General features: G+C 39.8%; 3 protein-coding genes across 7 annotated transcripts in view; 2 read left to right on the forward strand and 1 right to left on the reverse strand.

The window, feature by feature from the left end:
- LOC129443119 (tripartite motif-containing protein 16-like) overlaps nt 1-26,298 on the forward strand; it is a 56,303-nt gene that overhangs the window by 16,869 nt on the left and 13,136 nt on the right. The gene's annotated exons all lie outside the window — the stretch shown is intronic.
- On the forward strand, nt 49-12,945 carry LOC129452472 (uncharacterized). Of its 4 annotated transcripts, XM_055216341.2 has the most exons (16): nt 49-234; nt 1,037-1,077; nt 1,270-1,391; nt 2,147-2,179; nt 2,290-2,379; nt 3,310-3,381; nt 3,484-3,572; nt 8,401-8,503; nt 8,677-8,776; nt 8,867-8,919; nt 9,063-9,147; nt 9,281-10,165; nt 10,980-11,034; nt 11,130-11,320; nt 12,466-12,595; nt 12,689-12,945. In XM_055216341.2, the coding sequence occupies exons 2-16, from the start codon at nt 1,071-1,073 to the stop codon at nt 12,855-12,857; spliced, it is 2,184 nt and encodes a 727-aa protein (XP_055072316.1). In that variant the 5' UTR covers nt 49-234; nt 1,037-1,070; the 3' UTR covers nt 12,858-12,945. The 4 variants fall into 4 exon arrangements, with proteins under 4 accessions (XP_055072316.1, XP_055072314.1, XP_055072315.1 ...); XM_055216339.2 differs by lacking the exon at nt 49-234 and having other exon boundaries at nt 247-1,077; XM_055216340.2 differs by lacking the exons at nt 49-234; nt 2,147-2,179 and having other exon boundaries at nt 247-1,077.
- On the reverse strand, nt 12,855-24,359 carry LOC129432347 (uncharacterized). 2 transcript variants are annotated; one of them, XM_073864509.1, is made up of 7 exons: nt 24,176-24,359; nt 15,214-16,142; nt 14,989-15,085; nt 14,684-14,785; nt 14,386-14,561; nt 14,051-14,152; nt 12,855-13,950 (listed from the first exon to the last, which is right to left on the reverse strand). In XM_073864509.1, exons 2-7 carry the CDS (start codon nt 16,125-16,127, stop codon nt 13,155-13,157), a joined length of 2,187 nt encoding a protein of 728 aa, XP_073720610.1. In that variant the 5' UTR covers nt 16,128-16,142; nt 24,176-24,359; the 3' UTR covers nt 12,855-13,154. The 2 variants fall into 2 exon arrangements, with proteins under 2 accessions (XP_073720610.1, XP_055046688.2); XM_055190713.2 differs by lacking the exon at nt 24,176-24,359 and having other exon boundaries at nt 15,214-16,924.

Genomic DNA, 26,298 nt, shown 5'->3' on the forward strand with positions numbered 1-26,298 from the left:
ATCAGATAGCGCCGTGGGCGGGACATTGAGCGAGTCTCGCAGAGGCACATGGGAGTTTTCCTTACACAAACATGTTCTCAGGGCAGAAAGAAATATGATTGGTTCACAAAAATGACCAATGAAAATGCAGAGGAGGCGGGTTCAACATTCGAAAAAAGCGCATTTTTGAGTGAGCGTCAGTTAGCAGCACTGGAGTGAGAGGATTAAGTGATTACCGTATACATTTTTCAAAAGGTAAGATTTTTTATTTATGTATTTGGTAACCTTGATTTGATATTTTGAGATAAGTTAAGTAAAAAATACATAAATAGTAAGCTAACAGTCGGTAGCACGTTAGCATTATCTTATTTAGCACCAAAAAGACGTGTAAAAAGACATGATTACACATTCTTCAATGGTACAATTTTTTTATTTATGTATTTGGTAACCTTGATTTGATATTTTGAGATAAGTTAAGTAAAAAAATACATAAATAGTAAGCTAACAGTCGGTAGCACGTTAGCATTATCTTATTTAGCACCAAAAAGACGTGTAAAAAGACATGATTACACATTCTTCAAAGGAACAATTTTTTTATTTGGTACCCTTGATTTGACATTTTGAGATAATTTAAGTAAAAAATACATAAATAGTAAGCTAACAGTCGTTAGCATGTTAGCATTATCTTATTTTGCACCAACTTGGATGTCGAGCGTTGATCTAAAACTTTTAATCAATGTTTTTGTGTCAGAAAACTGACTAAATACATGATCTGTGGGGTGTTTAAAAGTAAGTTGCTGCAGAGCCACTATTTTGCTTGTATTAATCACAGCTTCTGGTATGTTTGGTGGCGTTAGGTTATGTTGCTGCTCTTAGGGCAGGAAAACTGTGCTGTATTAATCTGAATGTCTGATGTGGTGTTATGTTATTGCTCTTAGCTGCCAAAGACAAACTTCTGTAATTGTTCATTAACAAAGTACCAATTATAGTACGAACTTTTAACACCTGTGTTAATATTTGTGATGTGTTAATATATTGTCATTATGTCAACTTATAGCCCTCTCTTCAAGGGGAATTTCTTTTGGAGAAAAATGAATGGTAAGCATAACACTTTTTAATTATGTGGTGTGCTTTTCATGGAATACCATTTACACAATAAAAAATGTCTTTCCAATTGATGTATGACAGTAGACCTGTTCTGTATGTTTATGTATATGTTGAGCATATTGTTTCACCATTTTGTTTATGTATATGTTGAGCATATTGTTTCACCATTTTTTACTTATGCAGTCTTAAAAATTATGAAGTCAGAAGGACTACATAGAGAATCCAAAATTGGACAAATTGGTCCTTATCCACTTTATGTGAAAAGTTTTGAATCACTAATAGACAACAACAAAGTGTCTGATGAGGTAAAATTTCTATTGTTTTATAACTTCTGTTTCTATATGAAAATAAACTTTAATGCATGGAAGTTACTTTGGATATACTTGTCAGATACACTTTTTAGTGTTTAAAGGACAAGCTCGGTATTTTACACTTAAAGCCCTGTTTTCAGATTGTTTATGATGAAATAGAACGGTTTTGACTGAAATTTCGACATATGCGGCTGCCCCGAGAATTTTCGGGTGTTTGTTGTTTCACCTCACACCTCTCCAATGGGTGCATAGGTGCACTGGAACAATACTTCCAAAAATGCATTAAACTTTTGTTTACAAAGACGTAAAACTCACCGAGTGGTGGTCAAGGGTGTTCACTGATATGCTCACACAAAAATCGCTGCAAAAGATGGTTTCCAACAGCTGTTTTACCATTCGTTGTTAACTTGTGGACCTATTTTTCCAAACGCTTCACACCCATACATCCTTCCGCTTAGAGCTTGAATAGTAGACACTCCAGCCCAGGTGGTGGTTGCCATTGCCAATTGCAAGAATAGAAACAAAGTTCCCGGCGTGGAGTAATACCGTACCTCACAGCACATCTAATACAAGTCAATGGAGTTGGCAAAAACTATGATAAAACCTGTTGGCAGCCGCATATGTCCAAGTTTCAGTCAATAAACAATCTGAAAACAGGGCTTTAAGTGTAAAATACCGAACTTGTCCTTATTGGAATGCCATTCCCACTTTTCCTAAGTTTTTTTTCTTTCATCAATGCTCTTTGTCAGGTCATGGATGCCTTGTTTCACCTGTTCAGCATGGTAACTAACACATTAATACTGGATGTGTGTGTGTGTCTGTGTGTGTGTTTAAAAGATTTTTAGCACTCAATATAAATATCAATATCATGTAATATTTATTAATCATTTAGAGGCAACCTGATGTTCTGGCTATTAATACCCACACCCTGACTGATATTCTGGAAGGGAAACCAAGAGCAAGGAGCCGTTACTTTACCAAGGTAAGAATTACTCCTACAAAAGTTAATTCCCTGTTCTAACTGGGTTAACCAAGCAAAGTTTAGGATCATTTATTCAGTTTATTTACATTTTTTGTCATTTAGAAATTTTAGCATAATAGTAAACCTGTCAAAACAATGGAATATCACAATTGTGAAAGTGACATCTGCATTTAAGCCATCCACAATAAATGGGAACACTTACACCGCAAATAGTTAACACACATACACCAAGACATGGGGCCGCCATCACTGCAGTGTTCAGGGAGCAACTGGGAGTAAGCAAGGGCACCTCAGTCACTAGGAATCGAATCAGCGACCTTTGAGTGAGAGGTCAGACTACTTAACCCTTAGGCTACGACTGCCCGAAACTATAAATCTTCTTAAAGGTCCCGTTTTTCCTGATCCCATTTTTCAAAGTTTATTTAGTGTGTAGGCCGGTTTGGACTAAAGCCCTCTACTTCCCGGTTGAATGACGTCAATATAGGAGCTTTTGACTAAGCTCCGCCCACAGGAATATGTCAGTCGCCAGCTAAGATCAAACAGCTCTGGCTAAGCTGCTGTCAAATCACAACACACTAAACAAGCTACACAATCAGAACTCATTACGTATTTTTGAAGGAGGGACTTCATAGAACAAGGAAGACATCAGCCTGTTTTTAGGACAATGAAAACAGTGCTAAAGAGAGTAAATTGTATGAAAAATACTAGCTTTTTGAACAGAATTAAAGAAATGTCCATGTATTTTGGACTCTATTTTTGTCAACAAGTCATTTCAAACTTTGAAACAAAACTTTAGATTTAAAAACATTTTTTTAGAGTGATCCTAAACTTCTGACCTGTAGTGTTTAGGTAAACATTACTTGCTTGTCTCATTCCCTTGTTTTATTGATATGTTATACTTTAGATTAATTAATTTTCTCTCCTGTTCAGAGGAACATCTTTGAAAACATAAAGGAGATCATCGGTCCCTATCTGGAGTGTGGGAATCACTGGACCTTTTTTGTAAGTTACTTATTAATGAGATTTTGCTGCGAGTAGTAATGTGCACAATAAACATTGGCCCCGTTTTCTATTTTGCTGTTTTTATATAATATATTTTTTTAGCACTGCAGTATTGTTGATCATACTATTACTTACTTAAATTCACTGGGGGAAGAAGATGAACAGTACTACAAATTAGCAGAAAATTGGAGGTACAACTAAAAATATTCCATCCATCCATCCATCCATCCATCCATCCATCCATCTATCCATCCATCCATCCATCTATCCATCTGAAAATAAGTATTTGACACATCAGCATTTTTATCATTAAGGGGATTTCTAAGTGAGCTATTGACACAAAATTTTCCCAGATGTACCCATCAAGCCAAATATTGAATTCATAAAAAGAAATCAGAAAATTTAATTATAGAAGTTGAGTCCAAATAAATAATGTGAAATGACCCAGGGAATAATTATTGAACACACTTTATTTAATACTTTGTAGAAAAGCCTTTATCGGTGATTACAGCTTCTAGACACATCTTGTATGGAGAGACCAGTCGTCTGCATTGCTCAGGAGTGTTTCTGGCCCTTTCTTCCACACAAATGCTCTTTAAATCTTGAAGGTTCATTGGGCTTCTTTTATGAACTTTGATCTTCAGTTCTCTCCATAGATTTTCTATGGGATTTGATTTTCTTTCTTTGAAACCAGTTCATTCTTTCCTTGACCTTGTGTTTGGGATCATTGTGATCATGGGATCACACTGAAATGTCCACCCTCTTTTCATTTTCAGCTTTCTGGTAGATGGCAGCAGATTTTTGTCCAGAATGTCCCGGTACATTTCTCCATTCATCATGCCATTAATAATATGAAGTCTGCCAGTACCCCTTGCTGAAAAGCAGCCCCGAACCATGATGCTTCCACCCCCAAACTTAACTGTTGGGATAGTGTCCTTGGGGTGGTGGGCAGTGCCATTTCTTCTCCAAACAGGGTGTGTAGAATGACTGCCAAAAAGTTACATTTTGCTTTCATCTGACTATATAGTCTCCCAATAATCCACAGGCTTCTCCAGATGCTCTTTCACAAACTTTAACTGAGCCTCAGCATGCTTTTTGTTCAGCAATGGAGTCTTGCGTGGTGAGCGTGCATGGATGCTGTTGCGGTTCAGTGCATTGCTTATACTTTTCTTTTAAACAACAGTACCTACTAATGCAAGGAGTGGTTCTTGGCTCTTGGAGAACTCTCCAGATTATTCTTTGGACTCCTCAGACAGGGATCTTACGTAGAGCACCTGATCGTGGCCGGTTTATTGTGAACTGATGCTCTTTCTATTTCCGGATAATGGCCCCCACAGTGGTCACAGGAACATTCAGCATTCTGGAAATGCGCCTATTACCATTCCCATTAAAATGCTTTTCAATTTAAGATTACGAAGATCTTGAGAGAGTTCATTGCTTTTCCCCATCATAAAGTCTTTCCTGTGTGCCTCCTGGTAGAGCCCTGCACGGGCCAAAAACTCCAGCCCTAACCCGGCCCTGGCCCGAAGTGTTCAAGCCCGACCCTACCCCAGCCCGACAATGTCTGCAATTTTTTCAGCCCAACCCAACCTGACCCGAGACCAATATCAATCACTTTTAAGCTCTCTCTGACGCACGCGCTCTTTGATGCGCGCGCTCTCTCTCTCTTGGACGCGCCTTCTCAAACATAATAAGAGGTGAAGTATAGCTTTAGCCTACAGAAATGCTTATTGCTTTAATGTAGGGAGTTATAATAGTTAATTGTTCACAGTTCATATTTATGATCTTATAGTCCATTTAAAAATGTTTGTACAAACTGACTGTATTCTTCAGAAAAACACCAAATAACTTATCTTCCCTTACCTGTTGCTGTTCAGTGTGCAATTAATTAATAAAAATTAGTATGACGTTAATTTTTAAAAGTGTGTGAGGTCCGTGCACGTCCTCCGCTAGCAACGCATAAATAGCAAAAAGCGCAATCGGCTAAACAAGCATTAAATATTAATATGACATTGATTTTTTGTTTTTATTAATTTATATTCACAAAACTTATCAACAAAACATCCATTAAAATTTAGAGACAAATTATATGAAACGAAATTCATTTTCAAGTAGCAAGAAAAACTTAAATTAAACTAGAAAATAATGTCTGACCCATTACAATTCTCCATTTAAATTGACTTTTACAACTAGAGCCCGACCGATATGCGTTTTTTTGGGCCGATGCCGATACAGATATTAGGGAGTAAAAAAAGACCGATGACGATATATCGGCCGATATCTTTATGTGTATATTATAGTTCAGTACACATATACTGCAGTATATTATACTAAAGTACTGTACATAGAATACACTATATACTTTAACATAATATACTGTATATGAATAAATACAATGCAATGATCACTCACAAATGTGGAGATCACTCACAAATGTGGTGATCCAACACTTATATTGATGTGACAAAGATATGTACTATAGGCAAGAAGTTAACAATAAACTTTATTATCCAAAATGAGTCGGATATCAGTGCACTAAACAGTAAACTTGACTTATTATAAATAACTTTAAAACACAAAGAGAACAAAATACATAAAACTTGCATCATTTGCAGTTTTGACAAGAATAACGTTATAAAGAGAAACTTATGAAGTCATTGATTAATATTAGCTTTACAGTAAGTTGTGTACTTCACAAATTTGTTAGCCACTCACCGTTACGAAGACAATGCTTGACGGAGCACATACTAATGTACGCTATGTTTAATGTTGTGCACAACGTTTTTATAACACAAACCCAGGGTTCCGTGCAAACTTTAGACTTTTATAAAACTAAAGCGTCTTCGCTCCGCCTCTTTTATTTAGCAGGGGTGTAGAGTTGCGCGAGCTTATTGAATCAATTGCTCTGAAATTAGCATGTTAACTAACAACACAAGCAGCAGTAATCTCATATAGTGATATATAAGTGCACGGCTGCGCGTAGTTTAACGTGTCATTTCTCCGTCTCGCGTCATTTCTCCCGCTTGCGTTTTAACTCGCAAGTCGACAAAGAGACGGATTAAAAACACCAAATGTAAGCGGGAATGCGTCTCTCTTGTCCATTTATAATCCAATCGACCAAAGCGCGTCTTAATACCAGGTGTAACAATGTTGTGAAGAAGACACTGCGTGACTGCTTTCATGCCACCTGAACTGAGAGCCTGACTGAAGTGAAGGGGGTGGGGGATTGGATGGTGTCACTACAGTGAGTGACCTGGGTCACCATTAGCAACCAGTATGGCGCACTCTGCTGGACAAACAAGTACTTACATCTTTCAAATGCATTTAATGTGTTCTGTAACAAACGTTCATATCGGCGCTTATCTGCGGCTTATACGCCGATACAGATATATCTGCGACATGCTCATATCGGCCGATAAAATCGGCAAAACGATAAATCGGTCGGGCTCTATTTACAACGCCCTATATGGCGTTTAAAATAACGGTCTATCTTTCGTAATAAGCTAACTAAATTTAAACAAAACATAAACAACACAAGAATATTCAAACCCAACAATACTCAAACATAAATATAAAACAGACATTATCTATAAGGATACATAAAACAATCTGATAGCGTTTATAATAGCTGGTTGGTAGATGTTTACTATTTTTGGCAAAACCTCCGTTGCAAACCATTACCTGAATAAAAATAATTTTTACTTTGAAAATGATGTGCTGTCACATTAACATGAGCTGTTCGTTTACATAAGATTCCATCTACGTTTATTTACACTCAAACTAAACAGGGTCTGCAGTTTTTGCAAACAAATCCGTTTATGAGGGTCGAAACGGGTGATGTGTAAATCAAAGGCGTAACATAGCAAAAGCAAGGTTTTAAAGGAACATTAATGTAAACATAGCCTCAGATGCGCGCTGTCTCTGCTACACACGCAAACACACACACACACAATGAGGAGAGACGCTAAAATAAGCCCGACCCGAGCCCGGTCTGTAAAAAAAAAAACGGCCCGAGCCCGGCCCAAATAGGCTTAGCCTGTCGGGCCCCGACGGGCTTGCAGGGCTCTACCTCCTGGGTAATGAGAAGCCTTTATAGGCCATCAGTTAGGACTAAAGCAGCTGATATCAGTTAGTACTGTTTGGGGGCAGGTTTTCTCTCTCAGTACTGGCATATTTCAGGTGATCTCCTGACTTTCTATGCCATTTTGCACCTTGTTCTCTTCGTGTTCAACACTTATTCCCTGTGTCATTTCATTTATTTTGAATCAACTTGTATACTTAAATGTTCTGATTTCTTGTATGAATTCAATATTTGGCTTGATGGCTACATCTGGTGGAAATTTTGTGTCAATAGCCCACTTAAAAATTAGTTTGGCTCCGCCCTCCTACGTGCTTCCGCTTAATTTTCATTTAGCTTCAGAAGTACGTCTGGGACTGCTGTGTAGAGTTTCATTTTCTCCTGCAAAAATCTGCAGGTCCAATCAGCGAACAGAGGGGAGTGGCTAAGAACAATGACGTTGAGGTTGTGCGTCAGTTGTAGTTCAGTAATGGCAGCGGAGAAAGACATGAGAAAAGCTATTCAGTCCATTGATGCAAAACTGCCGAATATACAGAAGTTAAAGCCGGAGCAAGAAAAATGTTTGCTAAGTTTTGTTGGTCTGATCATTCTGGCTTGTTGTTTCCGGTCGGTTTCGGCGCATGATATACGTCACGATCACACGTTAGCGATTGGCTATGGCAGATCCTGAGTGACTCTGGGCAGATCCAATAGTTTTAAACTTCAACAGAGGACCCTCCTTAACGGAAGTAACACTTTGCAATGGAACGTGGCCAGACTCTCTGTACAAATGAAATGAATGTACGAGAGTCTGGTTGGACCAGGCTACTTAGAAATACCCTTATTGAAAAAAATGCTGATGTGTCAAATATTTATTTTCCCCGCTGTATCTATATCTACATAAACCTTTGCTATGGAATGTCAACTTAACATATTTTAACTTACTGTGACTTACATTTTAGCATATTTGCTGCATCAAAAGGCTACCGGGGACCGTGGAAAAGAACAAAGAGGAACCATACCCTTCAGAATGACACTATTTCATGTGGCGTTTTTACAGCAGTGGTAAAAAAATTTTTTAACAACAGCTACAGATACAACAAATGTTTTAAGAATTACAACACTGTTCTTAATTGTTCGTACCCTAATAAATAAGTGAAGCTTGTTTTAGAAGTTGAGCTAAGCTTATGTACTTTTGTTGCTATTATGTTTTCTTTTTTTTTTTGGAACTTCTGAAGTTTGCTGAGGCTTTTTTAGGTGACACAAGGGGCTATCTTGCATGCTCGCCTGTACTGCAGGAGAGAGAACGACTGGGGATATTTCTATTCAGTTCACTTGGTAAGTTCCATGCACATATTCAGAGTTTCTTATTGGTTAGATCATGTTGAAAGAGTATTATCACAGCTAGCGTGTGTCCTGTTACTTTAGATAGGTCTGGTATTTGTGGTATTTGTCACAGGATGGCATCTAGAAAGATCCAGGTAAGTGATGTAAATGACATTTTAATTTAGAAAAAAGTAATCAAGTTTTGTATTTGTTTGTTTCTGCCTTGTGTGTTTTTGAAGCATTTGATTCAGTTAGGGAAATCTTGATTTAACCATTTTTATGGAAATGATCTTTATAGGAAAAATGTTCAACTTGTTCAGTACGTATTCATACAAAATGTCTACCTGGAAATCAAGAGGATGCCAGGTGCATTTTTTGCAAAGGTAGTTAAATTATGAACAACTTACCCTTTTGCAACATTATCAAGTAAACCTTTTATTTTGCATAGATGCATTTTACATCCTGAGAGATTAATGGATTGTAAAATTCTTACTAATAAACAAATTCTTTGAGAAGACAGCGCAGGAGAAATTATCCCAAACAGAACCAGAATCGAAGGGCAAGACAGCTCAGGACAAAGCAACCCAAAGAACACAAGACCGGAGGAACAACATAGCTTAGGAGAAAGCAACACAAACTCTAGACATGAGGGACAAGACAGCTCAGGAGTAAGTAACCCCAACACCAAAAATGAGGGACAAGACACCACAGGAGAACGTAACTCAAACACCAGAAATGAGGGACAAGACAGCACAGGAGAAAGTAACTCAAACACCAGAAATGAGGGACAAGACAGCACAGGAGAAAGTAACCCCAACACCAGAAATGAGGGACAAGACAGCAAAGGAGAAAGTAACCCCAACACCAGAAATGAGGGACAAGACAGCACAGGAGAAAGTAACCCCAACACCAGAAATGATGGACAAGACAGCACAGGAGAAAGGAACCCCAACACCAGAAATGAGGGACAAGACAGCACAGGAGAAAGTAACCCCAACACCAGAAATGAGGGACAAGACAGCACAGGAGAAAGTAACCCCAACACCAGAAATGATGGACAAGACAGCACGGGAGAAAGTAACCCCAACACCAGAAATGAGAGACAAGACAGCACAGGAGAAAGTAACTCAAACACCAGAAATGAGGGACAAGACAGCACAGGAGAAAGTAACCCCAACACCAGAAATGAGAGACAAGACACCACAGGAGAAAGTAACCCCAACACCAGAAATGAGGGACAAGACAGCACAGAAGAAAGTAACCCCAACACCAGAAATGAGGGACAACACAGCACAGGAGAAAGTTTTCCCAACACCACTGGACTTGAGGAACAAGACAGCATAAGACAGAGTGCAGGAGTTGAGGGAAAAAATAGCACAGGGCAAATCCAAGATAAGTCAGGTAAAGTTCTAAGTTGAAACTTTGACAAATGAACAATTTCCTTAAAGGTTTGTGGAAATCCTGTTGAATCCTTTATTCTGATTGGCTGAAAAATGTTCCATGGATGTTGATTATTTTTCTGTAAACCACACCTAACTTGTCAAATATCTTAAACACCGCATGTGTGAGCAGCACGTCTTCGCGTAGCAGGAGCGTCACTGAAGCAGTAGTACTGCGATCGTTTTGGTGTCGGCTTTATTTTTGCTGCGCTGGTCACGCTCAATTAAAGTGCTTTAATTATGATTGTGGATTGATACGAAAAGTGTAATTTTAGATTAAATCACGAATGTGATGCCAAGTGTGTTGTAAACAGTCATGACTTTGAGACATTTTAAAGAAAGCAATGAAATATTTAAAACACACTGTAGCCATAATACTGCACTGTCATTCACTTTCTGCCCAGCACTTAATGAATCCTCATCTATCTTAACAATCTTCAGGAAAAACAGATACATCTATACTGTAAATCTAAATCTTGTGTTGAAGGGTTAGGAATGAAACCAATGTTAAGCTGTGCTGAATTACCACCTTGGGTGTGCATCATTTTTATTATTATTCAATCTCCCGTTGTTAATTATTCCTTACTTAACACAGTAAATCACAAAAAAAAATTTAGCTGTGTTTTTGCTAGGTCACAAAATAAAAATACTGGTAAATGGTCTGTAAGAAGGGGTCAAATAAATCAGGATGAAGAATAAGGAACATATTATTTTTATAGTAGCCTACATTTAGTTTCCATTGCATACTTTTACTATTCTTTTTTCTGTCCTTCCAGGGGGATTTCTGGTGGAAAGTGTTTTGAAGGTTTCGGACTTTAACCAAGCAAAAAGGTAGACTTTTTATAGGTAGACACATCTAAAGATGTTTTTTTAAAGATTACATTTTAAACCTATTCAATTATAATCTATGTAATTTAATGTTTCAGATACCTGGTTACATCAGAAGAACTGCAAAGGAGATGCTCCCTACCAGAATGCTACTCCGCAAACACAGTAGTGGCCTACCTACGGAAGGCCAAGGGCCAAAAACAGAAAATTACAGAGAAGTTGGTGGAGTTGGAGGTGACGCCCTCAAAGCGCACAAAGTTAACTTCACAGTGCTCAAAACTTTGTGAAGGTAAAAACAGACTAGCAGTCTTAGTAATTATTAAAGGCCATACTGACACCTGTATCCTTGTTTTGTGGTTTTAACTCGTAATTCAGATCTAGAAGTTCTAATATGTGTCCTAGCAACATGTTATTGTTATTTTTTTATGTATGCTCATAGTTGCTGTAAACTTGCAGCAGCAATTCCAGTTGCACTAGTGAAAAGTAGCCAGACTTCTTTCATGTGCCATTCCCATGGTGAATTGTAAAATCTGAGCTCCATTGATGATAGCTTTTCATAGTCGTGGCGCACGCACTTTAAGCGATACTCCATCGTTTTGTCAAATTAAACTATGTTATTACCTTAACTAAGAAGAGTCTATACATACCTCTATCTTCTTAGTGCGTGCACGTAAGCGCTGTGGCGTGCTGCGACACTTTGGTATCACTTAGCTTAGCCCAGTTCATTCAAGGGTATCAAACAGTGATGAAGTTAGAAATGTACTATAATGTATGGCGGAATAGCACTTTTGGGAGTACTTCGACTAGGCGGGGTAACACTCTCCTCTTGGAGCGGATTTTTCAGGCGAGTCGAAGTACTCCCAAAAGTGCTATTCCGCCATACATTATAGTTACCCTTTTAACTTGCTTTTAAAAGCGCCATGTTTTATTTTGTGCCATCATATTTGATTGTATAACTCGTTTATATACTTGTTTTAAATAGGGAAAACTTTGATGTGTTTGGTTACTTCTAGCTTCATCTCTGTTTGGTATCATTGAATGAACTGGGCTAAGCTAAGTGCTACCAAAGTGTCGCCGCACGCCACAGCGCTTGCGTGCACCCACTAAGATGATAGAGGTATATGTATCAACTCTTCTTAGTAAAGGTGATAACAGTTTAATATGACAAAATGATGGAGTATCCCTTTAACTCTGAGTCAAACTACTTTGAGTCGATTGAACTAACTCAGATCAGCTGTTCTGTACCCAAAACTCTGAATTGTTGAACCACCTTACTGAAACAGGCCCCTGATCTGTTACTTTAACCATGACATGTTTGTATAAGCAGAATTCACAACCAGAAAATATTTGCACACTTGATCTTTACTTAATGTATTGTGTGCAAATTAGACATCATTTCAAATATTTACATTGTGTCTAATTACTGTATTTTAGATGAATGCAGCGATCTGGCTGGTGATTTAACATACTTGGCAGCAAAATTCATTCCCCAGAAAAAGGTGGCTCAAGCCTTGTTGGAAGAGGGGAATTTACATACAGCCATGGCCAAAACAGAAGAATGCAGGTAATCTAGTAATAAAAAAACATACCAAACTTGACATAACCTGAATTATTAAATTATCCTAAACTAAATGGCTTTTGGAATTTTCACTTGCAGGAAGACATTGAAAGCTGTACAGAATGCTTTAGAGTCTAATTGGGAAACATATGATCTGGCAACACATGGTCTTGGGCCTGCTGTTATAAAAGGGACCTTTTCATTAATTGATTCATGCCTTAAAGAGAAAATGAGAGCACTAAAATCAAAAGACTCAACAGATAAGTAAGGCTTTTTTGCACTTTATTGTTGAATTGTTCAAATGCTTAAATGTTAATGTACACAATCCAGAAGTATAATAAAAATACAAAACATTATCTGTGTGTTTTATTTTACAATTTAAAATGCTAGAAATATGTACAACAAATACTTAACACACACAAACATACACATACTAGCCTGCTTATAATGCCTTTGAGAAACATTAAATGTGAAATTAGCAACCAGCAGTTATTTTTTCCCAGATTGTTTTATCAGATTTTTTTGCATCTGCAGATCATAAATTGTACATACAAAGGACAACTCTTTAATTTTTATTTAGCCTTTTTCTTTTGTTTTTTCTTTTACAAATGTAATTCTTGGTGAGTACATGTCTGGCCTTTTTAATCTGTTGTCGATAGGCATGCAGGACAGTTATTTTTCTTTTTCTTGACTGAATGCTGAAGTTTGAAAAAACTAGTTTGTGTGCCCTCTCTAACATCTTGTACAGCTCCTTGTTTTCAGTGTACATGTCTGATTGGCTCCATTCAACAAGGTCTGTTAACATGGCCTGGAGTTTGGCTTTTGGCATTTGATTTGGTGTTTTCTGGCAATCTGAATGATTCGCAATCAACTCACAGGGCGTCGGTGAAACGTAGAGGATGTTGTGAACCAAAATACAAACACATGTTTCATAATGGCTATTTGCTATACATGTACAAAATGTTGGACTTTTGTGACTTATAGTCCCTACACTGCCGTCACTGTGAAAAACAGTTAGGGTTTCATCATCTGAGAAATATGAGTGACAATTAACGATTTTTTTAGCAAGATCAGACCTTATGTCTTGAATATTTAATCCTTGTTGCTGTGCAACTAATCTTGAGAAAACTATGTGTTTACACAAAGAACCGCATTTGGATCTTTTGCAGTCACATCTCACCATGACCAAATCAACTGTGTGGGACTGAGTACTTGTATGTGGTGGAACAAAACATGTGCCCTCTTTATTAATTTCACATTTTGAATCCAGACCCTTCTCAAACATAGACTTGACAACATTAGAGAAGTCATCAGCATTGGCTCCTTTGATTCGTCCGTTTGCCGCCAGCTCATCCATGTAACTTTAAATTATTCAATCAGTTATTATAAATTGTAATTATGCAAAGTAAAATAACAAATCATAATTTAAAACAAAATATTAAAAAAATGTGTTAACTTTACCAGTAATATTTGTGAACATCTCCACACAGCAGGCCAAGGAGCTGATCAATACGCCTGTTTGCGTTTCCTTTCAGGAACTGATATTTAATTGTGAGAAAGAATCTGTAAAGATAATTAATATTTTTGAGGGAAATAGAATGCTTCTATCTAAAATAATTTGAAAAATGATCTGGAAATTCACTAGAGAATCATATATTTGGCATGCTAGGTACAGTATGCGTGTACACATTAATATAGTTACCAAAAAAATGTAATTATGCCTAGTGAAATGAAAAATACACTGAGAGAGGAAGCATGTATTTTAATACAATAAACAGGCCTATTAAATGTTTTACCTTTCTGCCTTGTTATTGGTTTCACAATTTTCGTGATTGAATGATCTGCCAAAATTGGACCACAGCTCCCTCAAAGGAATCCACTGATTCTTCAAGTATGTAGATACGTTTGTACTACCAAGGTAGGAATCTAGCTCCTTGCACTTGGTGGCAGAAGTGTGAATGAAGTCCTCTTCCTGAACAACAGAAACTTTTTAATTGACAACCTTTCAACAGTCTAAACAGACACAAAGAAAATATGTAAAAGGACTCAAGGTCTTAAATTTGTCAAGGCAAAATTTTATGGTATAGTTCTTACTGTTAAACACCCCTTCATTGCAACCATTGCATGAATCACCATGTTTCTCTGGCTCGCTGGCAGGTTTCCTCCATCTCGTTTGACCAACCACCTATGCACGGCCTAAGTGTTAGAGGTTTTAGATTCTATTAGCATTATTTGTATTTGTGTTTTTAAACAACTTTTATTAATTTTATTCAACTTATATTTAAATTTTATAATAGAACGATGATGTTACTGTTTTTAATGTCTGCTTGAGTAATGCTAAATTAATGTAAAATGTAAGTTGAAATGCAATTTGCTGCCTGAATTGTTGTCTTATCTACCTGCAGGACATGAAACCAACAAAGGAATATCTTTGCCGATGGAAATATCTGTCTAATGGCATTGTGCTCTTTCAGGTCCCTATCAATCATGACTGACCTACACAAAAATAGTTTTATTCGACAACATGGATGGAAAATTAAACAGATGTCATTTCACAACAATTAAATCAAACCATTTAGTAAATTAAAGAAAACATAATACATAACACTCCATAGAGCACTTACCGGGGAAGAAATCCAGGATTACAGCTAGAAAGCTTTTCCAAGCACAGAGTGAGTGTGGCTGTTGATTCCTGACTTACGATAAAGTATGCAAATGGAACTCCTCTTCCAATACTATTACTTAGAAGAAGTGCATAAAATGCATAGCCATAAGAGGTGATCCCCCTGTAGGTGGCATCCATGAACACCATTGGATGTGGATGTTCCTTGAGAAGTTGTTTTTGCCAAGGTGTCTGTACTACAATTATCAAGGGCTGTCCATCACTTAGTGGTTGATAGAAGCAAATATTCTCCTTTAACTCTGAGGTGGCAAGTATATCAACACTGATACAATCTTTTACATCTGGAAAAATTAGGGCATTGAGGCTCTTTTGAATTATTCTTATATCCTCTGGTGTAACATAGTATCTGCGATTTAGTTTGTCTTTATGTCCATGCCTTCCTGCCCAATCAACACTCCTTAGAAGTGTTTCAGAGACTGATAATCCTTGCTCAAGCCACATCTGAATTAACGCCAGTAATTCTGGGTCAATACGGTTTTTGACACCCTCTTCTTGTATATTGAAGTTATGTCCACTGTGCTTCAGCATTTTGTGCACAACAGCACCTGTAAATCCAGCATCCTTGATTATCTTGAAAGACACATACGCCCTGCAAGAGTTTGCTCTGGTTTGGGTTGGTTGTCCTGTGCTGCTTCCGGTTGCTTTGTTTGATCTCTCACATGAATAATAATAGTAGTCTTTGTGTGTACTTACAGGCAATTTAAAATAGTTCTGTGTTTCATTTTCCAATGTCTTGACATAAGACTGCATGAAGTCGTCCTCCTTCTCCTCAAAAACAACAACTTCTTGAATGACATCAGGATCTGTAACCTTCTTCAGCTTTCTTTTAACACCTTTAATCCAAATGTTTTCCATTGCTTCTTATCTATTCTTAAAGAACAAAATAACAGTATTAAAAGCAATCTTTTCATATCTTAATCTAAAACAACCATTAAGGCATAATCTTACAAAAGCAAAACACAATTTTATTTTGGTGGTGTATTCCTAGAACTATCCCAAAAGTCCCAAGAGCAGCAACATAACCTAACACTACCGACACCATATGTTAAGATTTAAGGCTTGTTCAACTTCATGCAGCGCCGCAAGAACAGACATCCGGATGAAGTCAAAGTACCGCGAGGGCGAGATGAAATTAGACTTTGTATTATTTTTCTAATCATTCTCGCGGTACTTTGACGTCACCCGGCTGTCAGTTCTTACAGCGCCACATGAAGTCGAACAAGCCTTAATACTTAACGCCACGAACACCAGACGTTCAGATTAATACAGCACAGTTTTCCTGCCCTAAGAGCAGCAGCATAACCCAACACCACTGAAACCAGACACTGAGATAACACAGCACAGTTTTCTTGCCCTAAGAGCAGCAACATAACCTAACGCCACCGACACCTGACGTTTCCTGCCCTAAGAGCAGCAACATATTGCCACCGACACCAGACATTGAGATTAATTGAGAGCGAGATGAAATTAGACTTCGTATTATTTTTCTAATCGTTCTCGCGGTACTTTGACGTCACCCGGCTGTCAGTTCTTACAGCGCCGCATGAAGTCCAACAAGCCTTAATACAGCACAGTTTTCCTGCCCTAAGAGCAGCAACATAACCTAACGCCACCAACACCAGACGTTTAGATTAATACAGCACAGTTTTCCTGCCCTAAGAGCAGCAACATAACCTAACGCCACTGACACCAGACGTTTAGATTAATACACCACAGTTTTCCTGCCCTAAGAGCAGCAACATAACCTAACACCACCGACACCAGACGTTTAGATTAATACAGCACAGTTTTCCTGCCCTAAGAGCAGCAACATAACCTAACACCACAGACACCAGACATTCAGATTAATACAGCACAGTTTTCCTGCCCTATGAGCAGCAACATAACCTAACGCCACAAACACCAGACATTCAGATTAATACAGCACAGTTTTCCTGCCCTAAGAGCAGCAACATACCCTAACGCCACGAACACCAGACATTCAGATTAATACAGCACAGTTTTCCTGCCCTAAGAGCAGCATCATAACCTAACGCCACCGACACCAGACGTTTAGATTAATACAGCACAGTTTTCCTGCCCTAAGAGCAGCAACATAACCTAACGCCACGGACACCAGACATTCAGATTAATACAGCACAGTTTTCCTGCCCTAAGAGCAGCAACATAACCTAACGCCACAAACACCAGACATTCAGATTGATGATACAGCAGTTTTCCTGCCCTAAGAGCAGCAACATAACCTAACGCCATGAACACCAGACATTCAGATTAATACAGCACAGTTTTCCTGCCCTAAGAGCAGCAACATACCCTAACGCCACGAACACCAGACATTCAGATTAATACAGCACAGTTTTCCTGCCCTAAGAGCAGCATCATAACCTAACGCCACCGACACCAGACGTTTAGATTAATACAGCACAGTTTTCCTGCCCTAAGAGCAGCAACATAACCTAACACCACCGACACCAGACGTTTCGATTAATAGAGCACAGTTTTCCTGCCCTAAGAGCAGCAACATAACCTAACGCCACAAACACCAGACATTCAGATTGATGATACAGCAGTTTTCCTGCCCTAAGAGCAGCAACATAACCTAACGCAATGAACACCAGACATTCAGATTAATACAGCACAGTTTTCCTGCCCTAAGAGCAGCAACATAACCTAACGCCATGAACACCAGACATTCAGATTAATACAGCACAGTTTTCCTGCCCTAAGAGCAGCAACATACCCTAACGCCACGAACACCAGACGTTTAGATTAATACAGCACAGTTTTCCTGCCCTAAGAGCAGCATCATAACCTAACGCCACCGACACCAGACGTTTAGATTAATACAGCACAGTTTTCCTGCCCTAAAAGCAGCAACATAACCTAACACCACCGACACCAGACGTTTCGATTAATAGAGCACAGTTTTCCTGCCCTAAGAGCAGCAACATAACCTAACGCCACAAACACCAGACATTCAGATTAATACAGCACAGTTTTCCTGCCCTAAGAGCAGCAACATAACCTAAAGCCACAAACACCAGACATTCAGATTAATACAGCACAGTTTTCCTGCCCTAAGAGCAGCATCATAACCTAACGCCACCGACACCAGACGTTTAGATTAATACAGCACAGTTTTCCTGCCCTAAGAGCAGCAACATAACCTAAAGCCACAAACACCAGACATTCAGATTAATACAGCACAGTTTTCCTGCCCTAAGAGCAGCATCATAACCTAACGCCACCGACACCAGACGTTTAGATTAATACAGCACAGTTTTCCTGCCCTAAAAGCAGCAACATAACCTAACACCACCGACACCAGACGTTTCGATTAATAGAGCACAGTTTTCCTGCCCTAAGAGCAGCAACATAACCTAACGCCACAAACACCAGACATTCAGATTAATACAGCACAGTTTTCCTGCCCTAAGAGCAGCATCATAACCTAACGCCACCGACACCAGACGTTTAGATTAATACAGCACAGTTTTCCTGCCCTAAGAGCAGCAACATAACCTAACGCCACAAACACCAGACATTCAGATTGATGATACAGCAGTTTTCCTGCCCTAAGAGCAGCAACATAACCTAACGCCATGAACACCAGACATTCAGATTAATACAGCACAGTTTTCCTGCCCTAAGAGCAGCAACATAACCTAACGCCACAAACACCAGGCATTCAGATTGATGATACAGCACAGTTTTCCTGCCCTAAGAGCAGCAACATAATCTAACGCCACTGACACCAGACATTCAGATTAATACAGCACAGTTTTCCTGCCCTAAGAGCAGCAACATACCCTAACGCCACAAAAACCAGACATTCAGATTGATGATACAGCACAGTTTTCCTGCCCTAAGAGCAGCAACATAATCTACCGCCACTGACACCAGACATTCAGATTAATACAGCACAGTTTTCCTGCCCTAAGAGCAGCATCATAACCTAACGCCACCGACACCAGACGTTTAGATTAATAGAGCACAGTTTTCCTGCCCTAAGAGCAGCAACATAACCTAACGCCACGAACACCAGACGTTTCGATTAATAGAGCAGTTTTCCTGCCCTAAGAGCAGCAACATAACCTAACACCACCGACACCAGACGTTTCGATTAATAGAGCACAGTTTTCCTGCCCTAAGAGCAGCAACATAACCTAACGCCACCGACACCAGACGTTCAGATTAATACAGCACAGTTTTCCTGCCCTAAGAGCAGCAACATAACCTAATGCCACAAACACCAGACATTCAGATTGATGATACAGCAGTTTTCCTGCCCTAAGAGCAGCAACATAACCTAACGCCATGAACACCAGACATTCAGATTAATACAGCACAGTTTTCCTGCCCTAAGAGCAGCAACATAACCTAACGCCACTGACACCAGACATTCAGATAAATACAGCACAGTTTTCCTGCCCTAAGAGCAGCAACATAACCTAACGCCACGAACACCAGATATTCAGATTAATACAGCACAGTTTTCCTGCCCTAAGAGCCGCAACATAACCTAACGCCACAAACACCAGACATTCAGATTAATACAGCAAAGTTTTCCTGCCCTAAGAGCAGCAACATAACCTAACGCCACGGACACCAGACATTCAGATTGATACAGCACAGTTTTCCTGCCCTAAGAGCAGCAACATAACCTAACGCCACGGACACCAGACATTCAGATTGATACAGCACAGTTTTCCTGCCCTAAGAGCAGCAACATACCCTAACGCCACGAACACCAGACATTCAGATTGATGATACAGCACAGTTTTCCTGCCCTAAGAGCAGCAACATACCCTAACGCCACGAACACCAGACATTCAGATTAATACAGCACAGTTTTCCTGCCCTAAGAGCAGCAACATACCCTAACGCCACGACCACCAGACATTCAGATTAATACAGCACAGTTTTCCTGCCCTAAGAGCAGCAACATAACCTAAAGCCACGAACACCAGACATTCAGATTAATACAGCACAGTTTTCCTGCCCTAAGAGCAGCAACATAACCTAACGCCACGGACACCAGACATTCAGATTAATACAGCACAGTTTTCCTGCCCTATGAGCAGCAACATAACCTAACGCCACAAACACCAGACATTCAGATTAATACAGCACAGTTTTCCTGCCCTAAGAGCAGCAACATACCCTAACGCCACGAACACCAGACATTCAGATTAATACAGCACAGTTTTCCTGCCCTAAGAGCAGCATCATAACCTAACGCCACCGACACCAGACGTTTAGATTAATACAGCACAGTTTTCCTGCCCTAAGAGCAGCAACATAACCTAACGCCACGGACACCAGACATTCAGATTAATACAGCACAGTTTTCCTGCCCTAAGAGCAGCAACATAACCTAACGCCACAAACACCAGACATTCAGATTGATGATACAGCAGTTTTCCTGCCCTAAGAGCAGCAACATAACCTAACGCCATGAACACCAGACATTCAGATTAATACAGCACAGTTTTCCTGCCCTAAGAGCAGCAACATACCCTAACGCCACGAACACCAGACATTCAGATTAATACAGCACAGTTTTCCTGCCCTAAGAGCAGCATCATAACCTAACGCCACCGACACCAGACGTTTAGATTAATACAGCACAGTTTTCCTGCCCTAAGAGCAGCAACATAACCTAACACCACCGACACCAGACGTTTCGATTAATAGAGCACAGTTTTCCTGCCCTAAGAGCAGCAACATAACCTAACGCCACAAACACCAGACATTCAGATTGATGATACAGCAGTTTTCCTGCCCTAAGAGCAGCAACATAACCTAACGCAATGAACACCAGACATTCAGATTAATACAGCACAGTTTTCCTGCCCTAAGAGCAGCAACATAACCTAACGCCATGAACACCAGACATTCAGATTAATACAGCACAGTTTTCCTGCCCTAAGAGCAGCAACATACCCTAACGCCACGAACACCAGACGTTTAGATTAATACAGCACAGTTTTCCTGCCCTAAGAGCAGCATCATAACCTAACGCCACCGACACCAGACGTTTAGATTAATACAGCACAGTTTTCCTGCCCTAAAAGCAGCAACATAACCTAACACCACCGACACCAGACGTTTCGATTAATAGAGCACAGTTTTCCTGCCCTAAGAGCAGCAACATAACCTAACGCCACAAACACCAGACATTCAGATTAATACAGCACAGTTTTCCTGCCCTAAGAGCAGCAACATAACCTAAAGCCACAAACACCAGACATTCAGATTGATGATACAGCAGTTTTCCTGCCCTAAGAGCAGCAACATAACCTAACGCCATGAACACCAGACATTCAGATTAATACAGCACAGTTTTCCTGCCCTAAGAGCAGCATCATAACCTAACGCCACCGACACCAGACGTTTAGATTAATACAGCACAGTTTTCCTGCCCTAAAAGCAGCAACATAACCTAACACCACCGACACCAGACGTTTCGATTAATAGAGCACAGTTTTCCTGCCCTAAGAGCAGCAACATAACCTAACGCCACAAACACCAGACATTCAGATTAATACAGCACAGTTTTCCTGCCCTAAGAGCAGCATCATAACCTAACGCCACCGACACCAGACGTTTAGATTAATACAGCACAGTTTTCCTGCCCTAAGAGCAGCAACATAACCTAACACCACCGACACCAGACGTTTCGATTAATAGAGCACAGTTTTCCTGCCCTAAGAGCAGCAACATAACCTAACGCCACAAACACCAGACATTCAGATTGATGATACAGCAGTTTTCCTGCCCTAAGAGCAGCAACATAACCTAACGCCATGAACACCAGACATTCAGATTAATACAGCACAGTTTTCCTGCCCTAAGAGCAGCAACATAACCTAACGCCACAAACACCAGGCATTCAGATTGATGATACAGCACAGTTTTCCTGCCCTAAGAGCAGCAACATAATCTAACGCCACTGACACCAGACATTCAGATTAATACAGCACAGTTTTCCTGCCCTAAGAGCAGCAACATACCCTAACGCCACAAAAACCAGACATTCAGATTGATGATACAGCACAGTTTTCCTGCCCTAAGAGCAGCAACATAATCTACCGCCACTGACACCAGACATTCAGATTAATACAGCACAGTTTTCCTGCCCTAAGAGCAGCATCATAACCTAACGCCACCGACACCAGACGTTTAGATTAATAGAGCACAGTTTTCCTGCCCTAAGAGCAGCAACATAACCTAACGCCACGAACACCAGACGTTTCGATTAATAGAGCACAGTTTTCCTGCCCTAAGAGCAGCAACATAACCTAACACCACCGACACCAGACGTTTCGATTAATAGAGCACAGTTTTCCTGCCCTAAGAGCAGCAACATAACCTAACGCCACCGACACCAGACGTTCAGATTAATACAGCACAGTTTTCCTGCCCTAAGAGCAGCAACATAACCTAATGCCACAAACACCAGACATTCAGATTGATGATACAGCAGTTTTCCTGCCCTAAGAGCAGCAACATAACCTAACGCCATGAACACCAGACATTCAGATTAATACAGCACAGTTTTCCTGCCCTAAGAGCAGCAACATAACCTAACGCCACTGACACCAGACATTCAGATAAATACAGCACAGTTTTCCTGCCCTAAGAGCAGCAACATAACCTAACGCCACGAACACCAGATATTCAGATTAATACAGCACAGTTTTCCTGCCCTAAGAGCCGCAACATAACCTAACGCCACAAACACCAGACATTCAGATTAATACAGCAAAGTTTTCCTGCCCTAAGAGCAGCAACATAACCTAACGCCACGGACACCAGACATTCAGATTGATACAGCACAGTTTTCCTGCCCTAAGAGCAGCAACATAACCTAACGCCACGGACACCAGACATTCAGATTGATACAGCACAGTTTTCCTGCCCTAAGAGCAGCAACATACCCTAACGCCACGAACACCAGACATTCAGATTGATGATACAGCACAGTTTTCCTGCCCTAAGAGCAGCAACATACCCTAACGCCACGAACACCAGACATTCAGATTAATACAGCACAGTTTTCCTGCCCTAAGAGCAGCAACATACCCTAACGCCACGACCACCAGACATTCAGATTAATACAGCACAGTTTTCCTGCCCTAAGAGCAGCAACATAACCTAAAGCCACGAACACCAGACATTCAGATTAATACAGCACAGTTTTCCTGCCCTAAGAGCAGCAACATAACCTAACGCCACGGACACCAGACATTCAGATTAATACAGCACAGTTTTCCTGCCCTAAGAGCAGCAACATAACCTAACGCCACCAAACATACCAGAAGCTGTGATTAATACAAGCAAAATAGTGGCTCTGCAGCAACTTACTTTTAAACACCCCACAGATCATGTATTTAGTCAGTTTTCTGACACAAAAACATTGATTAAAAGTTTTAGATCAACGCTCGACATCCAAGTTGGTGCTAAATAAGATAATGCTAACATGCTAACGACTGTTAGCTTACTATTTATGTATTTTTTACTTAAATTATCTCAGAATGTCAAATCAAGGGTACCAAATAAAACAATTGTTCCTTTGAAGAATGTGTAATCATGTCTTTTTACACGTCTTTTTGGTGCTAAATAAGATAATGCTAACGTGCTACCGACTGTTAGCTTACTATTTATGTATTTTTTACTTAACTTATCTCAAAATATCAAATCAAGGTTACCAAATACATAAATAAAAAAATCGTACCATTGAAGAATGTGTAATCATGTCTTTTTACACGTCTTTTTGGTGCTAAATAAGATAATGCTAACGTGCTACTGACTGTTAGCTTACTATTTATGTAATTTTTACTTAACTTATCTCAAAATATCAAATCAAGGTTACCAAATACATAAATAAAAAATCTTACCTTTTGAAAAATGTATACGGTAATCACGTAATCCTCTCACTCCAGTGCTGCTAACTGACGCTCACTCAAAAATGCGCTTTTTTCGAATGTTGAACCCGCCTCCTCTGCATTTTCATTGGTCATTTTTGTGAACCAATCATATTTCTTTCTGCCCTGAGAACATGTTTGTGTAAGGAAAACTCCCATGTGCCCCTGTAGGTGGCATCCATGAACACCATTGGATGTGGATGTTCCTTGAGAAGTTGTTTTTGCCAAGGTGTCTGTACTACAATTATCAAGGGCTGTCCATCACTTAGTGGTTGATAGAAGCAAATATTCTCCTTTAACTCTGAGGTGGCAAGTATATCAACACTGATACAATCTTTTACATCTGGAAAAATTAGGGCATTGAGGCTCTTTTGAATTATTCTTATATCCTCTGGTGTAACATAGTATCTGCGATTTAGTTTGTCTTTATGTCCATGCCTTCCTGCCCAATCAACACTCCTTAGAAGTGTTTCAGAGACTGATAATCCTTGCTCAAGCCACATCTGAATTAACGCCAGTAATTCTGGGTCAATACGGTTTTTGACACCCTCTTCTTGTATATTGAAGTTATGTCCACTGTGCTTCAGCATTTTGTGCACAACAGCACCTGTAAATCCAGCATCCTTGATTATCTTGAAAGACACATACGCCCTGCAAGAGTTTGCTCTGGTTTGGGTTGGTTGTCCTGTGCTGCTTCCGGTTGCTTTGTTTGATCTCTCACATGAATAATAATAGTAGTCTTTGTGTGTACTTACAGGCAATTTAAAATAGTTCTGTGTTTCATTTTCCAATGTCTTGACATAAGACTGCATGAAGTCGTCCTCCTTCTCCTCAAAAACAACAACTTCTTGAATGACATCAGGATCTGTAACCTTCTTCAGCTTTCTTTTAACACCTTTAATCCAAATGTTTTCCATTGCTTCTTATCTATTCTTAAAGAACAAAATAACAGTATTAAAAGCAATCTTTTCATATCTTAATCTAAAACAACCATTAAGGCATAATCTTACAAAAGCAAAACACAATTTTATTTTGGTGGTGTATTCCTAGAACTATCCCAAAAGTCCCAAGAGCAGCAACATAACCTAACACTACCGACACCATATGTTAAGATTTAAGGCTTGTTCAACTTCATGCAGCGCCGCAAGAACAGACATCCGGATGAAGTCAAAGTACCGCGAGGGCGAGATGAAATTAGACTTTGTATTATTTTTCTAATCATTCTCGCGGTACTTTGACGTCACCCGGCTGTCAGTTCTTACAGCGCCACATGAAGTCGAACAAGCCTTAATACTTAACGCCACGAACACCAGACGTTCAGATTAATACAGCACAGTTTTCCTGCCCTAAGAGCAGCAGCATAACCCAACACCACTGAAACCAGACACTGAGATAACACAGCACAGTTTTCTTGCCCTAAGAGCAGCAACATAACCTAACGCCACCGACACCTGACGTTTCCTGCCCTAAGAGCAGCAACATATTGCCACCGACACCAGACATTGAGATTAATTGAGAGCGAGATGAAATTAGACTTCGTATTATTTTTCTAATCGTTCTCGCGGTACTTTGACGTCACCCGGCTGTCAGTTCTTACAGCGCCGCATGAAGTCCAACAAGCCTTAATACAGCACAGTTTTCCTGCCCTAAGAGCAGCAACATAACCTAACGCCACCAACACCAGACGTTTAGATTAATACAGCACAGTTTTCCTGCCCTAAGAGCAGCAACATAACCTAACGCCACTGACACCAGACGTTTAGATTAATACACCACAGTTTTCCTGCCCTAAGAGCAGCAACATAACCTAACACCACCGACACCAGACGTTTAGATTAATACAGCACAGTTTTCCTGCCCTAAGAGCAGCAACATAACCTAACACCACAGACACCAGACATTCAGATTAATACAGCACAGTTTTCCTGCCCTATGAGCAGCAACATAACCTAACGCCACAAACACCAGACATTCAGATTAATACAGCACAGTTTTCCTGCCCTAAGAGCAGCAACATACCCTAACGCCACGAACACCAGACATTCAGATTAATACAGCACAGTTTTCCTGCCCTAAGAGCAGCATCATAACCTAAC

This window comes from Misgurnus anguillicaudatus, unplaced genomic scaffold (assembly GCF_027580225.2).
Source record: "Misgurnus anguillicaudatus unplaced genomic scaffold, ASM2758022v2 HiC_scaffold_26, whole genome shotgun sequence".
Taxonomy (NCBI): Eukaryota; Metazoa; Chordata; class Actinopteri; order Cypriniformes; family Cobitidae; genus Misgurnus; species Misgurnus anguillicaudatus.

Excerpts from the sequence above, each read along its gene's own strand:
- LOC129452472 (XM_055216339.2), top strand. The coding sequence starts at position 1,023 with ATGTCAACTTATAGCCCTCTCTTCAAGGGGAATTTCTTTTGGAGAAAA. Across the intron at positions 8,777-8,866 it reads ATTTCTATTCAGTTCACTTG|ATAGGTCTGGTATTTGTGGT; the intron begins GTAAGTTCCATG and ends CTGTTACTTTAG. Across the intron at positions 12,596-12,688 it reads GCCAAAACAGAAGAATGCAG|GAAGACATTGAAAGCTGTAC; the intron begins GTAATCTAGTAA and ends TTTCACTTGCAG.
- LOC129432347 (XM_073864509.1), bottom strand. The coding sequence starts at position 16,127 with ATGGAAAACATTTGGATTAAAGGTGTTAAAAGAAAGCTGAAGAAGGTT. Across the intron at positions 14,786-14,988 it reads GTTGGTTTCATGTCCTGCAG|GCCGTGCATAGGTGGTTGGT; the intron begins GTAGATAAGACA and ends TCTAACACTTAG. Across the intron at positions 13,951-14,050 it reads GATGTTCACAAATATTACTG|TTACATGGATGAGCTGGCGG; the intron begins GTAAAGTTAACA and ends AATAATTTAAAG.